General features: G+C 47.9%; 6 protein-coding genes and 1 non-coding gene across 7 annotated transcripts in view; 5 read left to right on the top strand and 2 right to left on the bottom strand.

Moving 5' to 3' along the window:
• Positions 1–960: 960 nt before the first annotated feature.
• METBIDRAFT_47631 (pepsin-like aspartic protease) lies at positions 961–2,517 on the bottom strand (the record flags this gene model as incomplete). Its single annotated transcript, XM_018858199.1, has 1 exon — positions 961–2,517. The coding sequence occupies one exon, from the start codon at positions 2,515–2,517 to the stop codon at positions 961–963; it is 1,557 nt and encodes a 518-aa protein (XP_018709345.1).
• Positions 2,518–4,780: 2,263 nt separating this feature from the next.
• On the top strand, positions 4,781–6,294 carry HLJ1 (type I HSP40 co-chaperone). The gene has a single exon (XM_018855173.1). It carries the CDS (start codon positions 5,151–5,153, stop codon positions 6,108–6,110), a length of 960 nt encoding a protein of 319 aa, XP_018709344.1. The 5' UTR covers positions 4,781–5,150; the 3' UTR covers positions 6,111–6,294.
• Positions 6,295–7,713: 1,419 nt separating this feature from the next.
• On the top strand, positions 7,714–8,580 carry SPS20 (Sps20p; the record flags this gene model as incomplete). The annotated part of the gene is made up of 1 exon (XM_018859166.1): positions 7,714–8,580. The coding sequence occupies one exon, from the start codon at positions 7,714–7,716 to the stop codon at positions 8,578–8,580; it is 867 nt and encodes a 288-aa protein (XP_018709343.1).
• Positions 8,581–9,424: 844 nt separating this feature from the next.
• Positions 9,425–10,792, top strand: METBIDRAFT_47781 (caspase family protein; the record flags this gene model as incomplete). Its single annotated transcript, XM_018858219.1, has 2 exons — positions 9,425–9,684; positions 9,802–10,792. The coding sequence occupies 2 exons, from the start codon at positions 9,425–9,427 to the stop codon at positions 10,790–10,792; spliced, it is 1,251 nt and encodes a 416-aa protein (XP_018709342.1).
• A 668-nt stretch (positions 10,793–11,460) lies between these two features.
• METBIDRAFT_75327 (uncharacterized protein) lies at positions 11,461–14,505 on the top strand (the record flags this gene model as incomplete). The annotated part of the gene is made up of 3 exons (XM_018858429.1): positions 11,461–11,783; positions 11,853–12,186; positions 12,256–14,505. 3 exons carry the CDS (start codon positions 11,461–11,463, stop codon positions 14,047–14,049), a joined length of 2,451 nt encoding a protein of 816 aa, XP_018709341.1. The 3' UTR covers positions 14,050–14,505.
• On the bottom strand, positions 14,336–14,407 carry METBIDRAFT_t243. The gene has a single exon. It is a non-coding gene; the product is annotated as a tRNA-Asp (tRNA).
• Positions 14,506–17,550: 3,045 nt separating the features above from the next.
• Positions 17,551–18,772, top strand: part of METBIDRAFT_47683 (uncharacterized protein) — a gene marked incomplete at both ends in the record, with an annotated part of 2,795 nt that continues 1,573 nt past the window's right edge. The window contains 2 exons of the mRNA XM_018858205.1: positions 17,551–18,024; positions 18,109–18,621. Of these exons, the coding sequence (XP_018709340.1) occupies positions 17,551–18,024; positions 18,109–18,621 (987 nt within the window). The remainder of the gene's footprint in view (positions 18,025–18,108; positions 18,622–18,772) is intronic.

Raw genomic sequence — 18,772 nt, 5'->3', positions numbered from 1 at the left:
ACTACTATTCTCTAAAAACCCTTAAGGAAGAAAGGAAAGGGAAAAAACTTTCCCTGTACGGAAGTTTTTTCCTCTTGCCACGTGAGGGATGCCTACGTGGCGGATACCACGTGACAGAACGCGCGCCGGAACCAAACCGACTCATTGCAAAAAAGGCGTTGCCCGTTTCGCAGCGCTCTTTCCCCTCGGCACTCAGTCCACATGGGCTGGTGATTATTTCAGAGGGTGCCGGTCATTTCTAATGTCTTTTTTCTGTGGGCATCAACGCGCAGGTCTGCCCCTGTGGCGGAGAACCCGGCGTGTTCTTCACTGTACATACAGGCCATGGGCACAGCATGTCTTCATTGAACAAGAAGTCACCTATACCATCTGGTGTTGATGGGCACTTTTGAAAACATCGCATGGCTTTCAGACCTTTGCAGCGTCAACCGAGCCCGTTTAACCGAGCCCGTTTATATCAGCGGGCTCTGCCTTCATTGATTGGGCGTTGAACAACCAAATGACATAATATTACCTCATTTGATCACTTACTTGAATGACCCAAGCTTCCACCTTCGGCTTGCTTTCCTCTCATTCATCAAGATTATTGGGGGCTTTATTGGTGTTTTGTCTTTTATGCGATATCTTTTTCTATTGTTGATGCAAACCTTCGAGGATCACGAGCCATATATTGAAGAGAAACAGTTGAGACTCAGCTGAGAAGCCCCGCACAATTGGTCAAAACAATCTCAATTTGAAATTACTAGCGAGTATGGGACAGCGAGGCATTCGAGCCAACTACACTACATGGTGACTACAAACTGCCTGCAAAAGATACGCGACCATATCGATCGTATTGTGTTAAATAGAGGTTTTCTAAAGGCAATTTGCAAGAGGGATGTCGCAGCATGAACCTAGGCATGGTGCGCTCCTCGAAGTGCTCCTTGTTGGCGGAACAGAAAACGGACATTGGCGAAGCATCTAAAACACCAAAACAAGACCCGCTCCAACCACCGCAATGAACAAAGACTTGGCGAGATGGACCGCGCTGCTGCCCTCGGAACTCTTGGTTCCTGAAGAGCTCAACTGCGAGCTTGTCGAGCCCGTCTCGATAGATGTCGAAAGAGATGTGGAAGAGTATCCTTCAGCCTGCACAGCCAGGGGGATTGAGCTCGTGACCGTCTCGATGTCCTCACTGCTGGAGAAGTTGACCTGGGCTAACGAAATCTCATAGTCTTCCAAGTCGTACACAATGTACGCGTTACGAAGGAAGTTGTCACCCAATATGGCGTACGTAGTGCTGGTCAGAGAACTGGAGGACTGCTCCAAAACACCCAAGTAGCACTGGAAGCCCAGCAGGATGATCAAGTCGGACATTGGCACCTTGATCTCGACGCCAGAAAAGTTGAACACGGCATAGATATCGTCTGAGTCGTAGTCACAGTCCACCGTGTAATAGCCCGAGGAGCTGGTGGATGCATCCAACAGCGATACAAGGGAGCTCAAGATGGCAGACGGGAGGTAGGTCAAAGTGGTGCCGGAGTCCAACAATGCAGCTATGCTGGACGAGGATACCGTGACATTTTGCGACGAGCTCTCCAACGTGATCGAGTCAAGAACAATGTCAAACCGGATGGGGTTGGTGAAGAACAGCGAGTAGATGTTGACGAGGGGCACCGTCTGCAACTGGCCGCTGTATTTGGCATGGTCAACTGCGCCAAACAACACTGAGCCCGACAGGGCATCGGCCGAATTCAAGTAGAGCGAGTACACCACCTTGTTAATGGCGCCAGTGGCCTTCAACCGAAGAGGAAAGTTCTCGTACGTGTACGGGCTGGTTGCAGTGGTGCCGGAGTATGTCGTCTCCAACTGGGCGAGGCCAATACCGAAAACACCAATGTCTGACGACGTGTCGTTCACCACGGCAAAACTACAGTCGGATACATTGGCAGACCCAAAGTCAATGTAGTCGTATCCCCAGTAGCCGGTAGCGTACGTACCGTCCGCATAGGAAATGGAGAAGTCGGGGGCAGTGGTGTTGACCTGAAACGAGCTTGAATCCGCGGTGTTGAAAGAGCCGGATGCCGTGCAAGTGTTGGTGCTGTCTGCCCTCTTGTTTTTGTCCGTGGCATCGGTCTCGGTTGAGTCTGGCATCTCAAAACTCATGAGACGGCGGTGCGAAAACCGTTCAAAGTTTTCAATGGATCTCCTGAAGGAAGTCGATGTGGACGAGCAGTCAACGTCGCTCGACATGACCCACAAATCCGATGAGCCGGTATCGACAACGACATCGTTTTCTGCGCCCTGAGACCCAACCTTGAGAGTTGACGAGTAGTACGTCTGTTCGTTTGTCAACGTAAGTTCGGCCAGGCCATCTCTCTTTATAAGGGCAGGGACGTTGCCCTTCTTTGCCGAAGATAGAGAACTGCCTCTCAAGACAGAAAAGTCCATCTTGAGGGCGCCGACTCTAGGGACCTCCGGCGTACTGGCAGCCGAGGTCACTGCTGCTAAAAGAGCAGCATACGGAAGGTACAACATTCAAAAAAAAAGTGTGCTTTTGGTCTATTGGAAGCCAAATGGGTGGTCCAATTGATTAACTGAAAATTCACTGGGGTATGCGAGAGCGTTCCGAGTGCGGCGAAAAGTGGCCAATGGAAGGACGATGTTTGAAAAAAATCAGGTTGCTTATTACGGAAAGCGTGAAGTCTAAGTTAAAGATTCACACGGCCCAATGCAAGCGAAAATAAAGGGCTGATTCGCTGCGCTTGCTGGGGGATTCAGTCACTAAATATACCAGTGTCCCGGATCAGATATTGGTGGCGAAGGTGTGGATTGTATGGCAGAGGAAGTCGCTATGATGCGCATGTACTGCACATGTAATACACTGTGTGCAGGCTCGCGTGTGGCGCCTCGGCTTCTGGGTGGGAATCCCTGCTACGGTTTATCACCAAGGTGGCCACACGTGATGGTGGGGTCATGCGCACACGCAGTACTCAAGAGACTTTCGAGGCACGTGTGCTGACCTGAGACTCGCCTGCGAAAAGAGACGTTTCGGGTCTCGGGGCCTCTGGATACATGAAACAGAATCCAAACGACCGTAAACGATTTTCCGGACAGCGACGGGATTGCGAAACCCCACAAAGCTCTCTGATTTGCAAGCAGACAGCAAGGAAGTGCACTAAACAATATCGCACGTTTCAGGGAGCGCAAGCCGCTGCGCCTGTTTTTTTGGTCCGAACCTTTATCTTAAGCCTGCATCCGCAAAGCCCCATGGAGGCAATCAGAGTGAATGGCATGCATCGTATATCCCCGGCTATCGTGTTCATTGATGAGGCTGGCTGGAGAAGTCAGCTCAGTCTTCTTCCAATAAGTCGTATTTTGTTTTCAATTGTGGCATAAAATACGCGCTTACGATCAGTTTTTTTTTTTTTGCTTGGGACTTCAGCTCGGCTCAGCCTTGTTAATATGCGGGGGTGTATCCGACATCGGTGCAAGGAAAAGGCCAGACGAGCAATCCTAGCAATATCCGTAGAAGTGAAAACACGAAATCCCTAAGAAGCAAAAACGCAATTATGTTCTCTCGCCCTGCAGAGAACTTTGTATTCCTTGCGCAAGCTCGTGTATGTGGGCCGGAATATGGGGCAGAAGCCAGTCTTCTATAACCCAGGACGTGACGGATATGGCATCTAGATTCACCCTCACCTATTATACTTTCCGAATAATTCTCGACTTTTCATTTGTTCTACGAATCAAGTAGCCTGAAGCAATATGTCTTGTCAAGCAAATCATGTAATGTCGGGAAGTCGTCAATTTCTCAGTTTTCCAGAAATAATTGAAGGCCCCTGACCAATGGCTTATCCTGTTTGAGAATTTTACAGAATAAAGTGTTAAATGGTTGTAGAAGTGTTTTGAAGGCCAAGTGAATTTCTGTGTGAAGCTAGCAATCAGTTCTGATGGGTTAGTATTAAGTCGCCCTTGGGCCACAACCCTGGACCTTGTATGGTAGTTTTGAGCCCACACCCATCACCTAGGTTTGCAAGTAGCTTGTAATCGGGAGAGCCTCAGAATCAGAGCTCCCCAAAAGCAAAGCCAAAGAATTTCATCTATGTTAAAAAGCTACATAACCTTTTTGTCATTAGAACATACTGCCAGACAATGCCAGAATTGCGATAGATCCCCGCGTCATTGACCAGTGGCACGGCCGCTGATAAAGAATGTGAGCCACTCTAAATATCGGTCCACCTGAGAAGCATACATCACCAAGGCGGTCTTCTGTTGTGAGCTTCAAAAAAGCAGCTTCACTAGCTTCACTCGATAATGGGTATTGCTATGGTAATTCGCCATGTGAATTTTCAAGCAGCTGGATATCAGCACATGCAATAAAATCACTGAGCTAGTGTGATATTCTCGTAAACACAGCAAGTAATGCAAAAAAAGCTCACTAAATTCCAAGACATTGTGTAAATACGGAAGAGAGCGTGGTTAGGTGACTCAAAGCGAAACCAGCCAATATACGGACCAGTAGATGTGAAGCACCAGATCCAGATCCAGACTACCCATCCATGGTTTGGAACTGCCATTCTGGAACGTCGTACATGGAAACATCCGAAAATTGAAAAAGAATAAGAAAAATCGTCCTGGTGGAAACAACGGGAGAAATGTCAATAGATTGTTCGATACCCCAACTCGCATGGCATGCTCTGATTAGACCCTCGTGCAACAGCACATTCGGAAACAGATGCAACTAGACGAGAAGACAATTTATCCCTCTCTCTATTAAACAAATCAACGAAAAAAAAAAAAAAACAAGTTTGCCCTGTTGCCTTCGACATTAGGCACGTGGCCTGAGGTTAGGGAACCAAGTCCTCTGGGACGATGCGGCGAAAATCACCCAATAAGCACACGTGGACTTATTCAGAACTCGTTCCCAATGAAACGCAACACTCAGAAATAAAGACAGTCAAAAACTGGAACATAGAATCCGCCAGAACCTCTGGGAAGCTGGGGCCTGCTGCCTGCATGGCACCGCGCAAAAAGTGCCAACAGTCCGCCGCAGTGATTAGACCTTCTCTGGAGAATCGACACGGCAATCTCCCAGGTACTTTGCTTCACCCCACCAACACCACAGCACATCCTCGTAATACAACTCAAGGCTAGAGATATCTGCAGCCATGTCGTCACATTCTGCCGAGCAGGAAAAAGTGGTGCTCAGGGTCTTGTCATGCAAGCCTCACCAGTACTACGAAATCCTAGAGTGCGAGAAGTCCGCCTCCGACTCCACGATCAAGAAATCGTACAGAAAGTTGGCCATCAAACTCCATCCGGACAAAAACTCGCATCCGAGGGCAAGCGAGGCATTCAAGTATTTGAACAAGGCCTGGGGCGTGCTCAGTGATCCGAGCAAAAAGCGCATTTTCGACCAGACGGGCTCAGACCCCGACTCTCGATTTGCGGGCTCCAGCTCTCCTGGCGCCGGAGCCACCAGCGGGTTTTCGCGTGGCTTTGGTAATGCTGGTGGCGCTGGGGCGCAGGGTTTTGAGGATGACATCTTCAACATGTTTTTCGGAGGCGGCGCAGCTCCAGGCCACACGACATTCACTTTCGGCGGCAACAATGGATTCACTTTCCAGAGCTTCGGCAACGGGTTCGATCCGTTTGCGGGCAATTTTGCCCAGCAGCAAAGACAGAGACAGAGCCAGAGACAGAGCCAGCAGAACCGCGCAGAACCCACGTCCTGGGAAACGCTAAGGCAGTTGGCACCGGTGCTTCTTGTTTTGTTGGCGACGCTATTGTCGTCTCTTTTCTCGGGCGACAGCGCCCCCGAATACTCATTCACCAAAAGCTCCAAGTTCCCAGTCCGCAGAAACACGCCGACGTTCGAGATTCCTTACTTCGTGAGTGAAAGCTTCGTCAAAGACAAGAACGGAAGGGCCCTCCACAACTTCGACACCAAGGTCGAAAACACATATATCCTGGATAAACGAGCCCGGTGCCGCCGCGAGCAGACGCGTAGACGCGAGATGATCCAGGATGCACAAGGGTGGTTTTTCACGGACGAGAAGCGCATGAACCAAGCGCGAAACATGCCCATGCCTGCGTGTTCGGAGCTCAAAGGAATGGGGATCATATAGAATGTTTATTGTCGGGGCTGGCTCAATCGAAAGCTGCGCGTGGCTGCATGTTCTTTTCCATTGCCTGTTTCTCGGTGCTTGGAGGTGACATAGTAATCTCGTGGATAAGGAGTAACTCTGTCGCACTTCGTGCAATAGAACCACAAGGTGTTCGTGGAAATAGAAAGGCTGGCTGCCGTGCGATTCTCGTCGACGACTTGTGGAATATACGGGCTTGTGGAGAGCGGGTAAAATACACATGTTTTGGAGAGCGGGCAGAATACACGGGGTTTTGAATCATGAATGGCACATACAGGCTTGTGGGGGCTCAAGGCGCCTCCCAGGTATACCCATGTATTGTGTGTACTTCCAGTGGTATGCTCTATGAATGTACAACTGTGAGAAAGATACATCCCATAAAGGAAAATACAGTAGGGGATATTGCCAGGAGTCGGAATGTAAGATGCATGTGCAGACTCTCTGGGACGTTTCCAACCAGAGAATACTAGATGGGTGGGCCAGTCTTGGCGGGAATCGCAGGATTCGGTTTTGTCTAGCACAATCAAATCAGCGGTGCAAGAGATCATGGGACTATGGTTCATCGGTTCAACTCAAGACAAAGGCTTATTTTCGAAAACTACATTTTTCCTAAAAAGTGCCCACAAGCTGCTCACTTGGCGCCCTTCGAGATCAATTTCAAGTCAAATGTCAGTTTCAAAGCCCCGAGTCACTGTACATCAAGAAAGCTTGTGAAACGTGAGCCGACTCCGCCCACCACGGGAATCTGCCAGAACCGAGAATCTGCCAAAACCGAGAATCTGCCAAAACCGAGAAGCTCAAAACAGCTTCAGGCGAACTGGACTACGTAGCTCTACAAGTATGCCTCCAATTATATCGCAGTACTCAACCCGTTTCTCTTCGGTATATCCATTTGCTTTCAAATCACTCCCGGGCCCAGCCTACGCTTACTTAATCAGGACACGCAATCAGCAACACCCTATGCTGAACCAAATAAATGAGAACGTGCCCACAGGCAATTTCGGTCAGGTATTTTGGTGTCAATTCATGGAAGCTTATTCGGGAGACGATTTGGATCGGTCGGTATTTATCCCGTGGTATCCGCCATGTAGTCATCCCTCACGTGGCAAGGGAAAAAACTCCCGTACAGGGAGAGTTTTTTCCCTCTCTTTTTTTCCTTAAGGGTTTTTAGAGAATAGTAATATTCTAAGGATCCGAAGTACCGTACATACTTGAATTGAAAAATCTGATACTGAAAGTATTCGCGGCCCGCCGCACACTATATGTCGGTCCTTCCCCGCAAAACAATCGACCCGACTGCCGGAACTAACAAGCAGACACTTCCCTCCCAGCGGTTCCTTCATCTTTAAACCACAACTCTTTTTGCAAGGGGCGCTCATAAACATTCTGCACCAGACAAAAATTCGAGCAACGCGAAGCAAGCCGAATCAAACACACAAAGAAGAAAAGACGGAATCAAGTAAAAAAGAATAAAACGTCCTGTTCAGATTCAGAACAGTGGTCGCTTTGAAGAACACAAGACTACCGTCGAACTGAAAAGAAAAAAAAAAATACAAAAACTTAGAGAATCAGAGGGAACCCCGTAATGGCTAGTTTGGACAGGTCGTTTCTCGACACGTGCCCCTGGAAACCAGGCATTTTTAAAGGCAAGGTTGCATTTGTGACTGGCGGTGCGGGAACCATTTGCAGGGTGCAAACAGAGGCACTCGTGCTTCTTGGCGCCGACGCAGTGATTGTGGGCAGAAACACGGAAAAAACCGAGCGCGCCGCCCGCGACATCCAGCGGTTGCGACAAGGTGCCACTGTCTTGGGAATCGGCAGCACGGATGTGCGCGACGTCCACTCGGTGGCAGCCGCGGTCGAGACCGCCGTTCGCCGGTTGGGCCGCATCGACTTTGTTATTGCGGGCGCGGCGGGCAACTTCTTGGCCGACTTCAACCACTTGTCGGCCAACGCGTTCAAGTCCGTGGTGTCCATCGACTTGCTCGGCTCGTTCAACACGGTCAAGGCGTGTTTTGTGGAGCTCCGCAAGAGCCGGGGCGCGGTGCTCTTTGTGTCTGCCACGTTGCACTACTACGGCGTGCCGTTCCAGGCGCACGTGGGCGCGGCCAAGGCGGGCGTGGATGCCCTTTCCAATGCGCTTGCGGTAGAGTTGGGGCCTTTGGGGATCCGGTGCAACTGCATTGCGCCGGGCGGAATCGAGGGCACCGAGGGTATGTCCCGCTTGATGACTGCGGACACGGACGTGGGGCGGAAGGTGCCGCTCGCGCGGTGGGGGGCTGCCCGCGACATTGCCGAGGCCACGGTGTATGTGTTTTCGCCCGCCGCGTCGTATGTCACGGGCACGGTGCAGGTGGTGGACGGGGGGTTCTGGCACATGGGCAACCCGGCGGCGGACGTCTACCCGGGAGTGGTGGCTGCCCAGAATTCGCTCGAGAACCCGAAGTTATGAGCCTGCGAAAGCCGGCGCTGTTTGCAGCCAGCGGTGTTTGCAGCCGGTGGTGCTGGGAGGTTATCGGCTGGAATCTGCCGGTGTGATCTGAAGCCGTGTCTTGCCCCGGGGCCCAAGTGTGGTATTTCCAGTAAAGTCTAAACGGTCAGGCAGTAAAGCACGTATGGCCTGGCTAGACACTTCCAAATCTCCGGCTGCAAAAGCGAGATGGCATCTGAAAATCACGACGATATACGTTCCGGAGCCAATGCATTATACGTTGCGGTATACGTCCATGGAGTCAATTCGATGTACGTTTCGGGAGCCAATGCGATTACGTTCTGAACGCACCGCCGCTGATTCAGCGCCTGGGCTCCCAATGCCTGTCTTGTGTCAATGTATCGTGGCTCTGACCGAGCTGCTGATACAATTACGAATCAGCCGAACATCCTGGCATGTGATGTATTTAGCACCTCACTAATCTCGACTCTACCGAGATTGGGACCTGGAAGATGCTGCGAGACTGCACCTCGGCCACATCTGCCAGGCCCATGACATCATAGCAGCACAACCTTGCAACTTGGGTGCAATGCTCCAGGGTCTTTCGGGAAACGCAGTTGGTGATAATCAGGGGGCTGCGAGAGCTGTAGAGTCCAAGAAAAATCACTCCACGGCCCGCTGGGTGGGGAATGCCTCGACTTCGGCCCAGCGCCTCCTGCCTCTGTTCCTTCTGGAATCCCTTCCGAATCAGGGGAGCTGCAGTGCAGTGCTTGTATACAGTACACCCGTGCATCTGAGAGGCATGGGTCCGGCTCGCTTCAGCACCGCCTGCTTATGTTCTCGGGTCGCCTCCCTGTACTCCAGCATGTTTCCAGGCAGTGGCGGTCATTCGTACAACAACAGTCAAGGCCATTACCAAGGCGGCTACCCCAACCAGCAGTCCAATTATGGCTATCAAGGCCCCCCACCCAGCAACCCCAACGGGCCCCCGCCTGGTAACTACTATGGGGGCCCTCCGGGCCCTCCGCAAAACGGCTATTATGGTAGACCCCCACCTGGTCCCCCACACGGACCCCCGCCACACTCCCAATGGATTCCGCAAGGCGGGAACTTGAACTCGTCGCTGTTCCAGCAGCAGCAACAGCAGTACCAGCAGCAGCAAAACTACAACCAGCAGCAGCACCAGCTGACCGGACACCAGAGTGCGCCCAATGCGTCATACGACTCCCTGGGGCGCTACAGAAACAACTCAAGTCACGCTCCCACGAGTGCGCCGCCCTCGGCTCCGCAGAGCTTTGGGCAGAGCAGCAACATGACTTTCCAGTACTCCAACTGTACCGGGAAAAAGAAGGCGTTGTTGATCGGCATCAACTACTACGGCTCGAAGAACGAGTTGCGCGGCTGTGTCAATGATGTGAAGAACATGAGCAAGTTCTTGAACCAATACTACGGGTACTCGTACGACGACATGGTGATTTTGACCGACGACCAGCGTGAGATCGCGCGACTTCCCACGAGGGACAACATCATACGAGCTATGCAGTGGCTCACAAAGAATGCGGCCCCAAACGACAGTTACTTTTTCCACATATCCAGTCATGGTGGCCTTGTGCCCGACCAGAATGGTGACGAGGAAAGTGGCTTCGACTCGTGCGTCTACCCGTTGGACTTCGAGACTGCGGGCCCCATCATCGATGACGAAATGCATGACCTCATGGTCAAGCCTTTGCCCCCGGGCTGCAGGTTGGTGGCTTTGTATGATGCCTGTCACTCGGGCACGGCCTTGGACTTGCCCTTTGTGTACTCGACCAAAGGCGTGGTGAAGGAGCCCAATTTGTGGAAGGATGCCGGTTCGGGTGCTTTGAAGGCGTTCATGAACTATGAGGCGGGCAATATCAGCGGCGCCATGTCCGCGGTATCCGGAATCTTCAAGAAAGTGACGAATTACCAGAGCACGGACCGGGACAAGATTGTCCAGTCGAAAATGTCCTCTGCAGACGTGATTTCCTTGTCCGGATGCAAAGATGACCAAACCTCTGCGGACGCGGTGGAGGCAGGCCAAAGCACCGGTGCCATGAGCTGGGCGTTCATCAGCGTGTTGACACAAAGCAGGAACCAGTCCTACTTGTCGCTTTTGAACAACATGAGAAGCATTCTTTCCGCGAAATACTCCCAAAAGCCGCAATTGAGTGCCTCGCACCCTCAAGACATGAACTTGGCTTTCATCATGTAAGTATCCTACAGCCAGGGCCTTGGTTGTGAAGAGCAGCTTTTGTGAGAATTCTGTGTCCAATGCCTTTTCATAAAGCCAACTACAGCAGTTTTTATCTACGCTTCCTCTCGATGGCTGTGCTTTGACTATGTCGACATGTTCAAAAATATGACTGGAGGCAGCGGTGCATGAATTGCACACATTCGCGTTTCTAGCCATGAGTAGCCACTGGCTGCGTTATCAAGACAGCAAAAAACACACCCTGTCTGTGCAATCTTTGGTTTGAGATTCACGCATATCCTCGGCTCCTGATTTCCTCTGCGGTTCTTTAAGAGCTGGGAGGGAAGATGCGCGTAGGCGCAGCGCATCGTTCGTAAGTAGATAAAATGACAGACATACAAGTAGTCTCCATAGGACATTATTTACAGCAAAGCTGCCCGCCACGGCCAGTTGGTGAGAACGCCTTTGAAGACTCCTCATGCGACCATTTCCAAACTTGTGTGCTAAGGAGAAACTCACGAACCACTCTTTCTTGTCACGTGACCACTTACACTCCGGGGCCTAACACTGAGGAGCCTCAAGTTTTGTGTTGGAATTTGCCTCACCAAAAGCGGTGTATCAGTACCGCAAATAATCTATCAAGATCCAGATCTTTTCCTCAGTCACAAAATCAAAAGACTTATCCGTAAATGTCTGATAATTTTGAAAGACATCGGCTGACTCGCTGGGTGAAGGCAGACGTGCCCACCTATGGAGACGAGTGGGGGAGCGAATACGACGAGTACGAAAATGAACAAGAGAATTTCGAGCAGCATGCCAAAGCAGGAAATATGAAGGACGACCTCAGATCCGCATCCTCTTCCTCGCAAATCACACCGGCTATTGATGGGCCAAGGATTTCTGCTAGTGAAGCGGAGCATCTCGTGAGCAACTCGACACTCGTTCTTTCGATCGATAAGTCCGATTTTGCCGCCAGAAAAGCAGACCAAGACAGCTCCGAGGAAGACGAATCGTCAGGAAACGAGGCCGAGGGCCCAAAAAACTCCGGGAAGCTGGGGTTTTCCGGGATGTCCGAGCCAAGCTTTAGGCTCCTGCTTTCCCAAGGCTCAAAATCAAGCAGAGTAGGCAGGAGACAGCCTTTGGAAGAAACTGACACCTCCAGCATGGTCTCGAAGGCTGTTCACGAGGCCTCTGATTTCATGCCCCCTACGCCCACCTACCAAACGCGTCACTATTTCTCCCCCGGAAGCCCTGAAACAGAAGCCTCAGATCGCAGCTTGGTGTCAGATACAGATTCCATCCAGCGAGAGCCGGATCATTTGAATATCCGCTCTCCTCAGGGAACTATGGCCGAGGATTCTTCTTTCACCTCGCATGTCACCAGTGCTTCTTCGGATGTAAACACCAGTGAGCCCGTTTTGGGCAGGGTTTCTGAGGACTTATCGTCTGCGAGCATGAGCACGGGTGAGAGGTCATTTGTAGAGCCGCAGATGCCGCATCTGAACCAAGGCGCACCTGAAGCATTGGTCCTCTCGATCGACAGGTTGGACCTTGGCGCCAGCGATGATGACTCGAGTTTTGATGACTATAATCTGGAAACAGAACATAATTTGGATTTAACGGTTCATGACGTCGAATCTCAAAGCTCCAAGAAAGCGCGTGCCATGGGGGTGGACTATGATGAGGATGACTGGGGATATAACAGTGAGCACAGTAGCAATTTTGATGAGCACAATGAAACTACCGACTTGCCTGATTTGCAGTTGAAAAAAACCATGAGCAACAAAACCCATCGAACCCGGATCAAAACGGATGCTTTAGACTCCCTCATCGATGACTTATCAAAAATGGAAGGAGACCCGACGCTTTTCAGGGGAAACAGTTCGCGTGCATTACACGCCAATCAACCAGATGGCCCTTTTACTGGTCTGCAAGAGGAAATCACAGAAGGACACAAATCGCTTTTGCCCACTTTAGACTCTATCCATGATATGAAACTACCCGACTTTGAGAACCACCGCTTTGATGACACTGGGGATGTCAGCACAGAGGATCAAGCCCTGTGTTCTGAAGCTAGAGAGGCTCTTGGTCAAGACCTACAAACGGAAGCCGCAAATACTCGCAAAACTTCCATAAGGAAGCCACCTTCAACGCTTTCAATACAAAGTGAAAATTTACCCCCACTTGTCCCACGAGATTCAAAGACGCGACTTGATGATGTCTCTAATGCCATCTCTGAGGACCCTACGAATAAATCTGTTGAAGAAATGAAGATGCCTCAACCCAGAGATTTTTCTGACAGAAACGCTGATATTAAAGATCCCAAAGCTCTAGACCTCGTGCCGCCTCCAATTAGCAAGGACTCTGCTGCGGTCAACAGAAGAGATTCAACGATGTCAACAGCAACTTTCAATTTAGGTGCTTGGAAACCAAACACTAGCATATACCGGGATCAATTTGTTGGTGACAATGACAATGAGTCGCAAATGAACGTCAATATATTCAATAAGGATGACCTGGCCTACAAAAAGTTCACTCGCTTAGGTCCCGTCTCGTCTTACGCTCCCTCTATCTCTAACTCAAGCTGTGTGTCCGTTCCTGACACGGTTGATACAAGTCTACAGCGTATCAATGAAGACCACCTGGACGAAGACTTTTCGGATGCGATATCAGTGGCTAAGTCATATCAGCCAGTCACTCCCTATGAATCGCCTGATCACAGTCTCGAGTCCTCTGTCTTGTACGATCACAACTACGAGAAGCCTAAATTTCACGAGGAGACCCATACTCCGGTAGATTCCGTCGATGAGCTCAGCCCAATTCGTGAAGAAGGGGAGTGTCAAGCTGTTAGTACTGGAACTTCTGGAACTAAAATTATTGAACAGGCAGAGTCGAATACCAAAGTCAGTCACCCACTGCAAGTCAAATACCCCGTTTCAAACTGGAAGAAGATAATGGCTATTTCGCAGCCCATTGATAGAATCGAGCTCCTTAAAAAAGCTAGAATTGATGAAATGAACTATGAAACCGGTTTGTCGCAATGGCTCCGTGAGTCACTCAAGTCCACTGAGTCCCCTCATATTCAAATTGGAAAATTGGCTACTCAGGCCTACAAAAATGCTCAGCATAGCGACATAAGAAGACACACGTCTATCAGGAGCAAAGTCAATTTAGTGAGGGACAAGATTGAGCCGGGTCATCTTGGCATGCACGCATCTAGTTTGGGCAGGAAATTCTTGAGTCGAGGAAAAAAACTTATGAAGCAGAGCTCAGATTGACATGACCGCCAATGATAGGCTCAAATAGTAAGAGTTATTTCATTTTTTATTCTTATTCAGTGATTCTGACGACTTATCAGAGCTCGAAAAATCTCCTGCAAATCACATTCGTAAGACGATATACAACTGCCCTCAAGATGAAGATGATTTATCTTTCTTTGGAATCACGCCTTTGGCATGTCTTTTATTGATTTAAAACGGTAAGCCCTGTTTTAGTCCAAAAGATCAGAGAGCCCGAAAGGTCAGACAGCCATTGATAGATAAAGTATGTGTTTGAAAAAACATTCTCCGCGACGGGGAATTGAACCCCGGTCTACCGCGCGACAAGCGGTAATTCTAGCCACTAAACTATCACGGATATGATGTTGAAAAGTGTTATGATACGACATGAGCAAGATTATAGATTCTTGGCATCCTGTATAATACGAAGGACGAAGAGTCTAAACATTCCTGATCGGGGTTACCCCTCACCTACTGTATAGAAGGGTTCCGAACTATAAAGGAGCGTGAGGCTGAGACATCCCTGAAGAAGGATAACACTTTTTAGACATCGAGAATACGACAGATAGACTAGGCCTATCCACTAAGGCTGAACTATCTATAAACCGATCTACTCGTAGTTTAAGAGACAGCTCCAGGCTGTTTCATAATAAAAAGTTTGCATATGTAATATTCAACAAATGCCTTTTAGGGTTTTTAACTCTTACCATAAAGCAACATGGCTGTCTATTCCTATTAAGTCGTAGAAACAGGATATAGTTAGCTACTTGCGGCTGGGATACGGCCTAAAAAAAATGAGGACTGGCCAGGCCGTGACTACCGGAAGGGGACGGGCCGAGCTAAGACACTTGGTACGTAGTTAGGAGCTGTTTAGAGGTTTTATATATTATTAAGTATAGTTTTGATCAGACAAATTTTCTAAAAAAAATCAAAGACCCCAAAGCTAGAGTTAGCAGAAGAGAAATGCATTAACAATGAGACATTCAAGTACTTAAGCCACAAGAAGAAAGAAAAACAAAGCCCCATGGGGCCACCGCGCTTCGTTCGATTATGTCCCACGGCTCATCATAACAAACGGTGGAAACACTTTGGGATAGGATCATAAAAAGCAGAATGGCTGCAGCGATATGATTTATTGTCCCCTCATCACTTCAATTTCGGATCAAGAGTCCTCCGTCAAACTTTACCACGAAAGACATCGACTTTTCAAAGCCATCTTTGCACATCCGAAGTCTATGACAACGGAGACATCACAACAACTTTCCTTATCCATCTCTACAGCAAATGTGAAACATCTAAATACTGGTATCAAGAGCATTGAGTTTGGATGAGATGTTGACTTCAGTCCACCCCATTGATAATTCTTGAATTAAAATTGGTTTGTCACCACGATCTTCACGGTAAACACTTGAAGATACCACTAGTAACGGGAAATACGCTCTCGTGGTCCTTTTCAACATTCTTGGTAGAAGCAACTACCACAGGAGACTCATTCTAGAAATTGTTGACATAGTAATCAATATTGAACTTGAGGTGTTCTAAGAGTGACTGCTCAGGCTAGAATAGTGGAATAAAACGGGTCGAGGAACGTATCTGACAGCTGGCTGTTTGATTTTTAATATTATTTCAAAGTGTTGGTCCTACAGAAGTATTGATTCAACAAAAACCCTAAATCAAAGAAATTTGTTTTAAGGCTGTTGAATGCTCTCTGAATAGCTTTCCAGGCTACCTACCATGCGAGGAAAATTTCAAGGACGAATGAGTGGATCTGAGAAAAAAATGATCCCACTTTCATAGGCAGTCTCACTAATTTTTTCCGTCCGCTTTCATAAAAATAAGATCTTGAGCAAGAGAGAGATAACTTCAAAATGATTTGCAAAGAGGGCAGATGGTTTTTTTTTTGTCAATTTTTCGTTTTTTAATAAAAAATTCCAAGCTTTGGCTGGAACTCTTCCTTCAGTTGTTGGCCAAGAAATGTAAAGAGCATTGTCCGAACTTAACTTCCACGTATGCATATAAATAAAGCCAAGAATAGGTATGTGCATATTTCCCCCCATGATCTTTTATTGCAGCTGTTGTTAAAAAAACACTCTGTTTCATGCAAATGGTGACGAGCCACTGCTCAAGCCACACATCTGATTAACAGCTTAATTGGCATGCTCAAAGCTTAAGAAATTACTGAGTACAGTATACATGGTGTTTATGTAGGATTCACTGATGAACTTTCTCTGAACTTGAGAATGCCGCCTTACTTGATGCAAAGGGCTGGACTTGCGACTCGTGCATTTGAGTTTGTTCGAATAATTGTATTTGTTTTGTAAAAAGTACAATTAGGAATCGACTATAGAATCCAAACATCGTAAAAAAAATCCCCTTCACAAAAAAAAGAATTACTTTGTACAGATACTAGATGAAGAAAGACCCCGTGGACTGATTCTCTTTCTCAAAAAAATTGGACTTCAGCTGTGCAAGATCTCAGAACTGCTCTCCTGTATTCCTGTTTGGGACTTCACGGGACATAGGGGTTATGTATTACTATTTGATCACTGGTTTCTCTAGAACTCTACAGGATTTCTATTCCACCTTTATATATTTTAATCAGAGGTCACGTGAATGGAACCTTTAGAACTCGAGAGAATATTCTATGAGTTGTCAAGAATGATATCTGACGGAACTCACAGTAATGGGGCATATATATGCGCTTACAAGGACCATCAGTGTCAAGCTGATACCAGGGACCTTACAATTCCACCTTATATTGTCTCTTTTTGTTTTTCCCTCATATTGAAAGCCAATTTAGTGACAGGCGCTTTCTCAAGTATCTTCAGGTATCTTTACTACAAAATACAGACGATTCAATTCAATTTCTGCAACCCATATCAGACAAATGAGATTACGCTCCCGGAGGCCATAGCTTATCTCAGTTGAACAATAGGGTTTTATATTTTCTTTTCGTCCTGAAGTTGCTTGTTTATTTGTACAGTCTGAAACAGACTATCCTTTTAAAAAGCATGATCCAAAATCTGAGAACAAGAGACAAAAAAGAACTTCATGTGTATAGCCTGCACACCGGTTTTCTTCATAATTTTGTACGACTTTCAAAAATGAGCCCGTGCAAAACGAAAGACATTCATGTAAGTGCAGAAGTAAATTCAGATTTAAAAGTGCAATAAAATAGTTATACATGACATAAATTAAACGATGTATTTATCTGGCTCACTGATTAATCGAAATATAGACTTTTTTCATGGTCTCGTAGAATCTTGAAAGAGCCGTATTTTGATAGTGCGCGCATATTGTTTGTTACCAGTTCAGTCTGCACATTGAGAAATAGAGAACGACTTCCCACAACTACACCCCAAAGCGCTAAAGTCTTTCATGGTCCAATTTAGGAAAACCGCCAGGCTTTCATAAGCAACAAGTCAATACTATGTGGGATAAAAGGCGTAGATTCTAGTCTGTGGAGCAAAATGCTCGTTTTTACTTTCACACTTTTCCGCTATGAAACCAAAAATTCGCGCGGTGGCCGTTGCCATCTTATATTTTCTCGCCCAAGTATTCGCGGTGATCGTCACCGAGAATACCGTTCAGATAACCACCGTAGACATAACTTTGGGAGATCTCGTTGTGAATGCGGGAGTATATTACTCAATAGTTGATAGTGCCCTCGTGACCTTAGTGGGCACTGTGAATGTCAGGGGAGGGTTCTATGTCACGAGCGCCAAAGACTTGACATCTTCAGTTGTGATGACCGGCGGGATATTTGTGAACTCCGGAACAGTCTCCTTCAATTCCTTGTCGTCTAAACTTCTTTCCACTTATGGGATTACAACCGTTGGGTCTTTCGAAAACACCGGAGATATGTATTTTGGTATTTCCAGGGCACCTATTGTAGGAACTCCATTTATAGTCACCTCCGTAAGTTCGTGGACAAACACTGGTATGATGGTGTTCCGCAGTCGCTTTAGAGACACGGTCATCAAGAGAAATGTTCGAAGAGCTACTGGCACAATTGGAGGAAGTGTTTCAGGAGGAAGTGCCCCATTGGTAATCGAACAGATTGTTGGATCAAGTGGCTTGTCCACCATAAAGAACGACGGCTCAATTTGCTTATACAATACTTTCTGGGCTCAAACCCTGAATATCGACGGCACAGGCTGTATAACTGTGGCCAAGAACTCCGAAATGCAATTGCAATTGTCAGTGGGATCGCTTGTGTTTTCCGTTGCAGAAACTCAGACAATTTACTTGAAGTCAAGCATATCAATTTTGAGTATTATTGGATTGAGTGCATCTTTAGCTCCAGGCACCATCATCAAAGTTGCGGGTTTTGGTGACGGGAATGTCATTGCTGTCAATTTACTTTTCCTTTCGCACTCTTATTCCCCGACAACAGGTTTATTGACGCTTTCATTGACACCATTGCTCAAAATAGTATTTGACATAGGTACCGGCTACGATTCAGCTTTGTTTATTACTGCTGCAGTGCTCATTGGAAAAGGAATTTCTTACAGCGGCCGTCCACCCAATAATCCACCATCCACATGTTCATGCACCCCTCAGTTTCCAGATGTCACAACCACAGCTCTTTCCACATTTATGTCTTCCAGATTTTCCAGTTCTTTGTCGCAACTCTCAAGCACGTTAAAAGCTTCATCGAAGCTATCATCCTCTGCTGTGCCACTGTCATCTGATAAGCCTCTGTCATCTGATGTGATAACCG

This window comes from Metschnikowia bicuspidata (assembly GCF_001664035.1).
Source record: "Metschnikowia bicuspidata var. bicuspidata NRRL YB-4993 chromosome Unknown METBIscaffold_9, whole genome shotgun sequence".
NCBI lineage: Eukaryota > Fungi > Ascomycota > Pichiomycetes > Serinales > Metschnikowiaceae > Metschnikowia > Metschnikowia bicuspidata.
This window is presented reverse-complemented; position numbering and strand designations above follow the sequence as displayed.

Coding starts and splice junctions, on each gene's coding strand:
- HLJ1 (XM_018855173.1), top strand. CDS start 5,151: ATGTCGTCACATTCTGCCGAGCAGGAAAAAGTGGTGCTCAGGGTCTTG.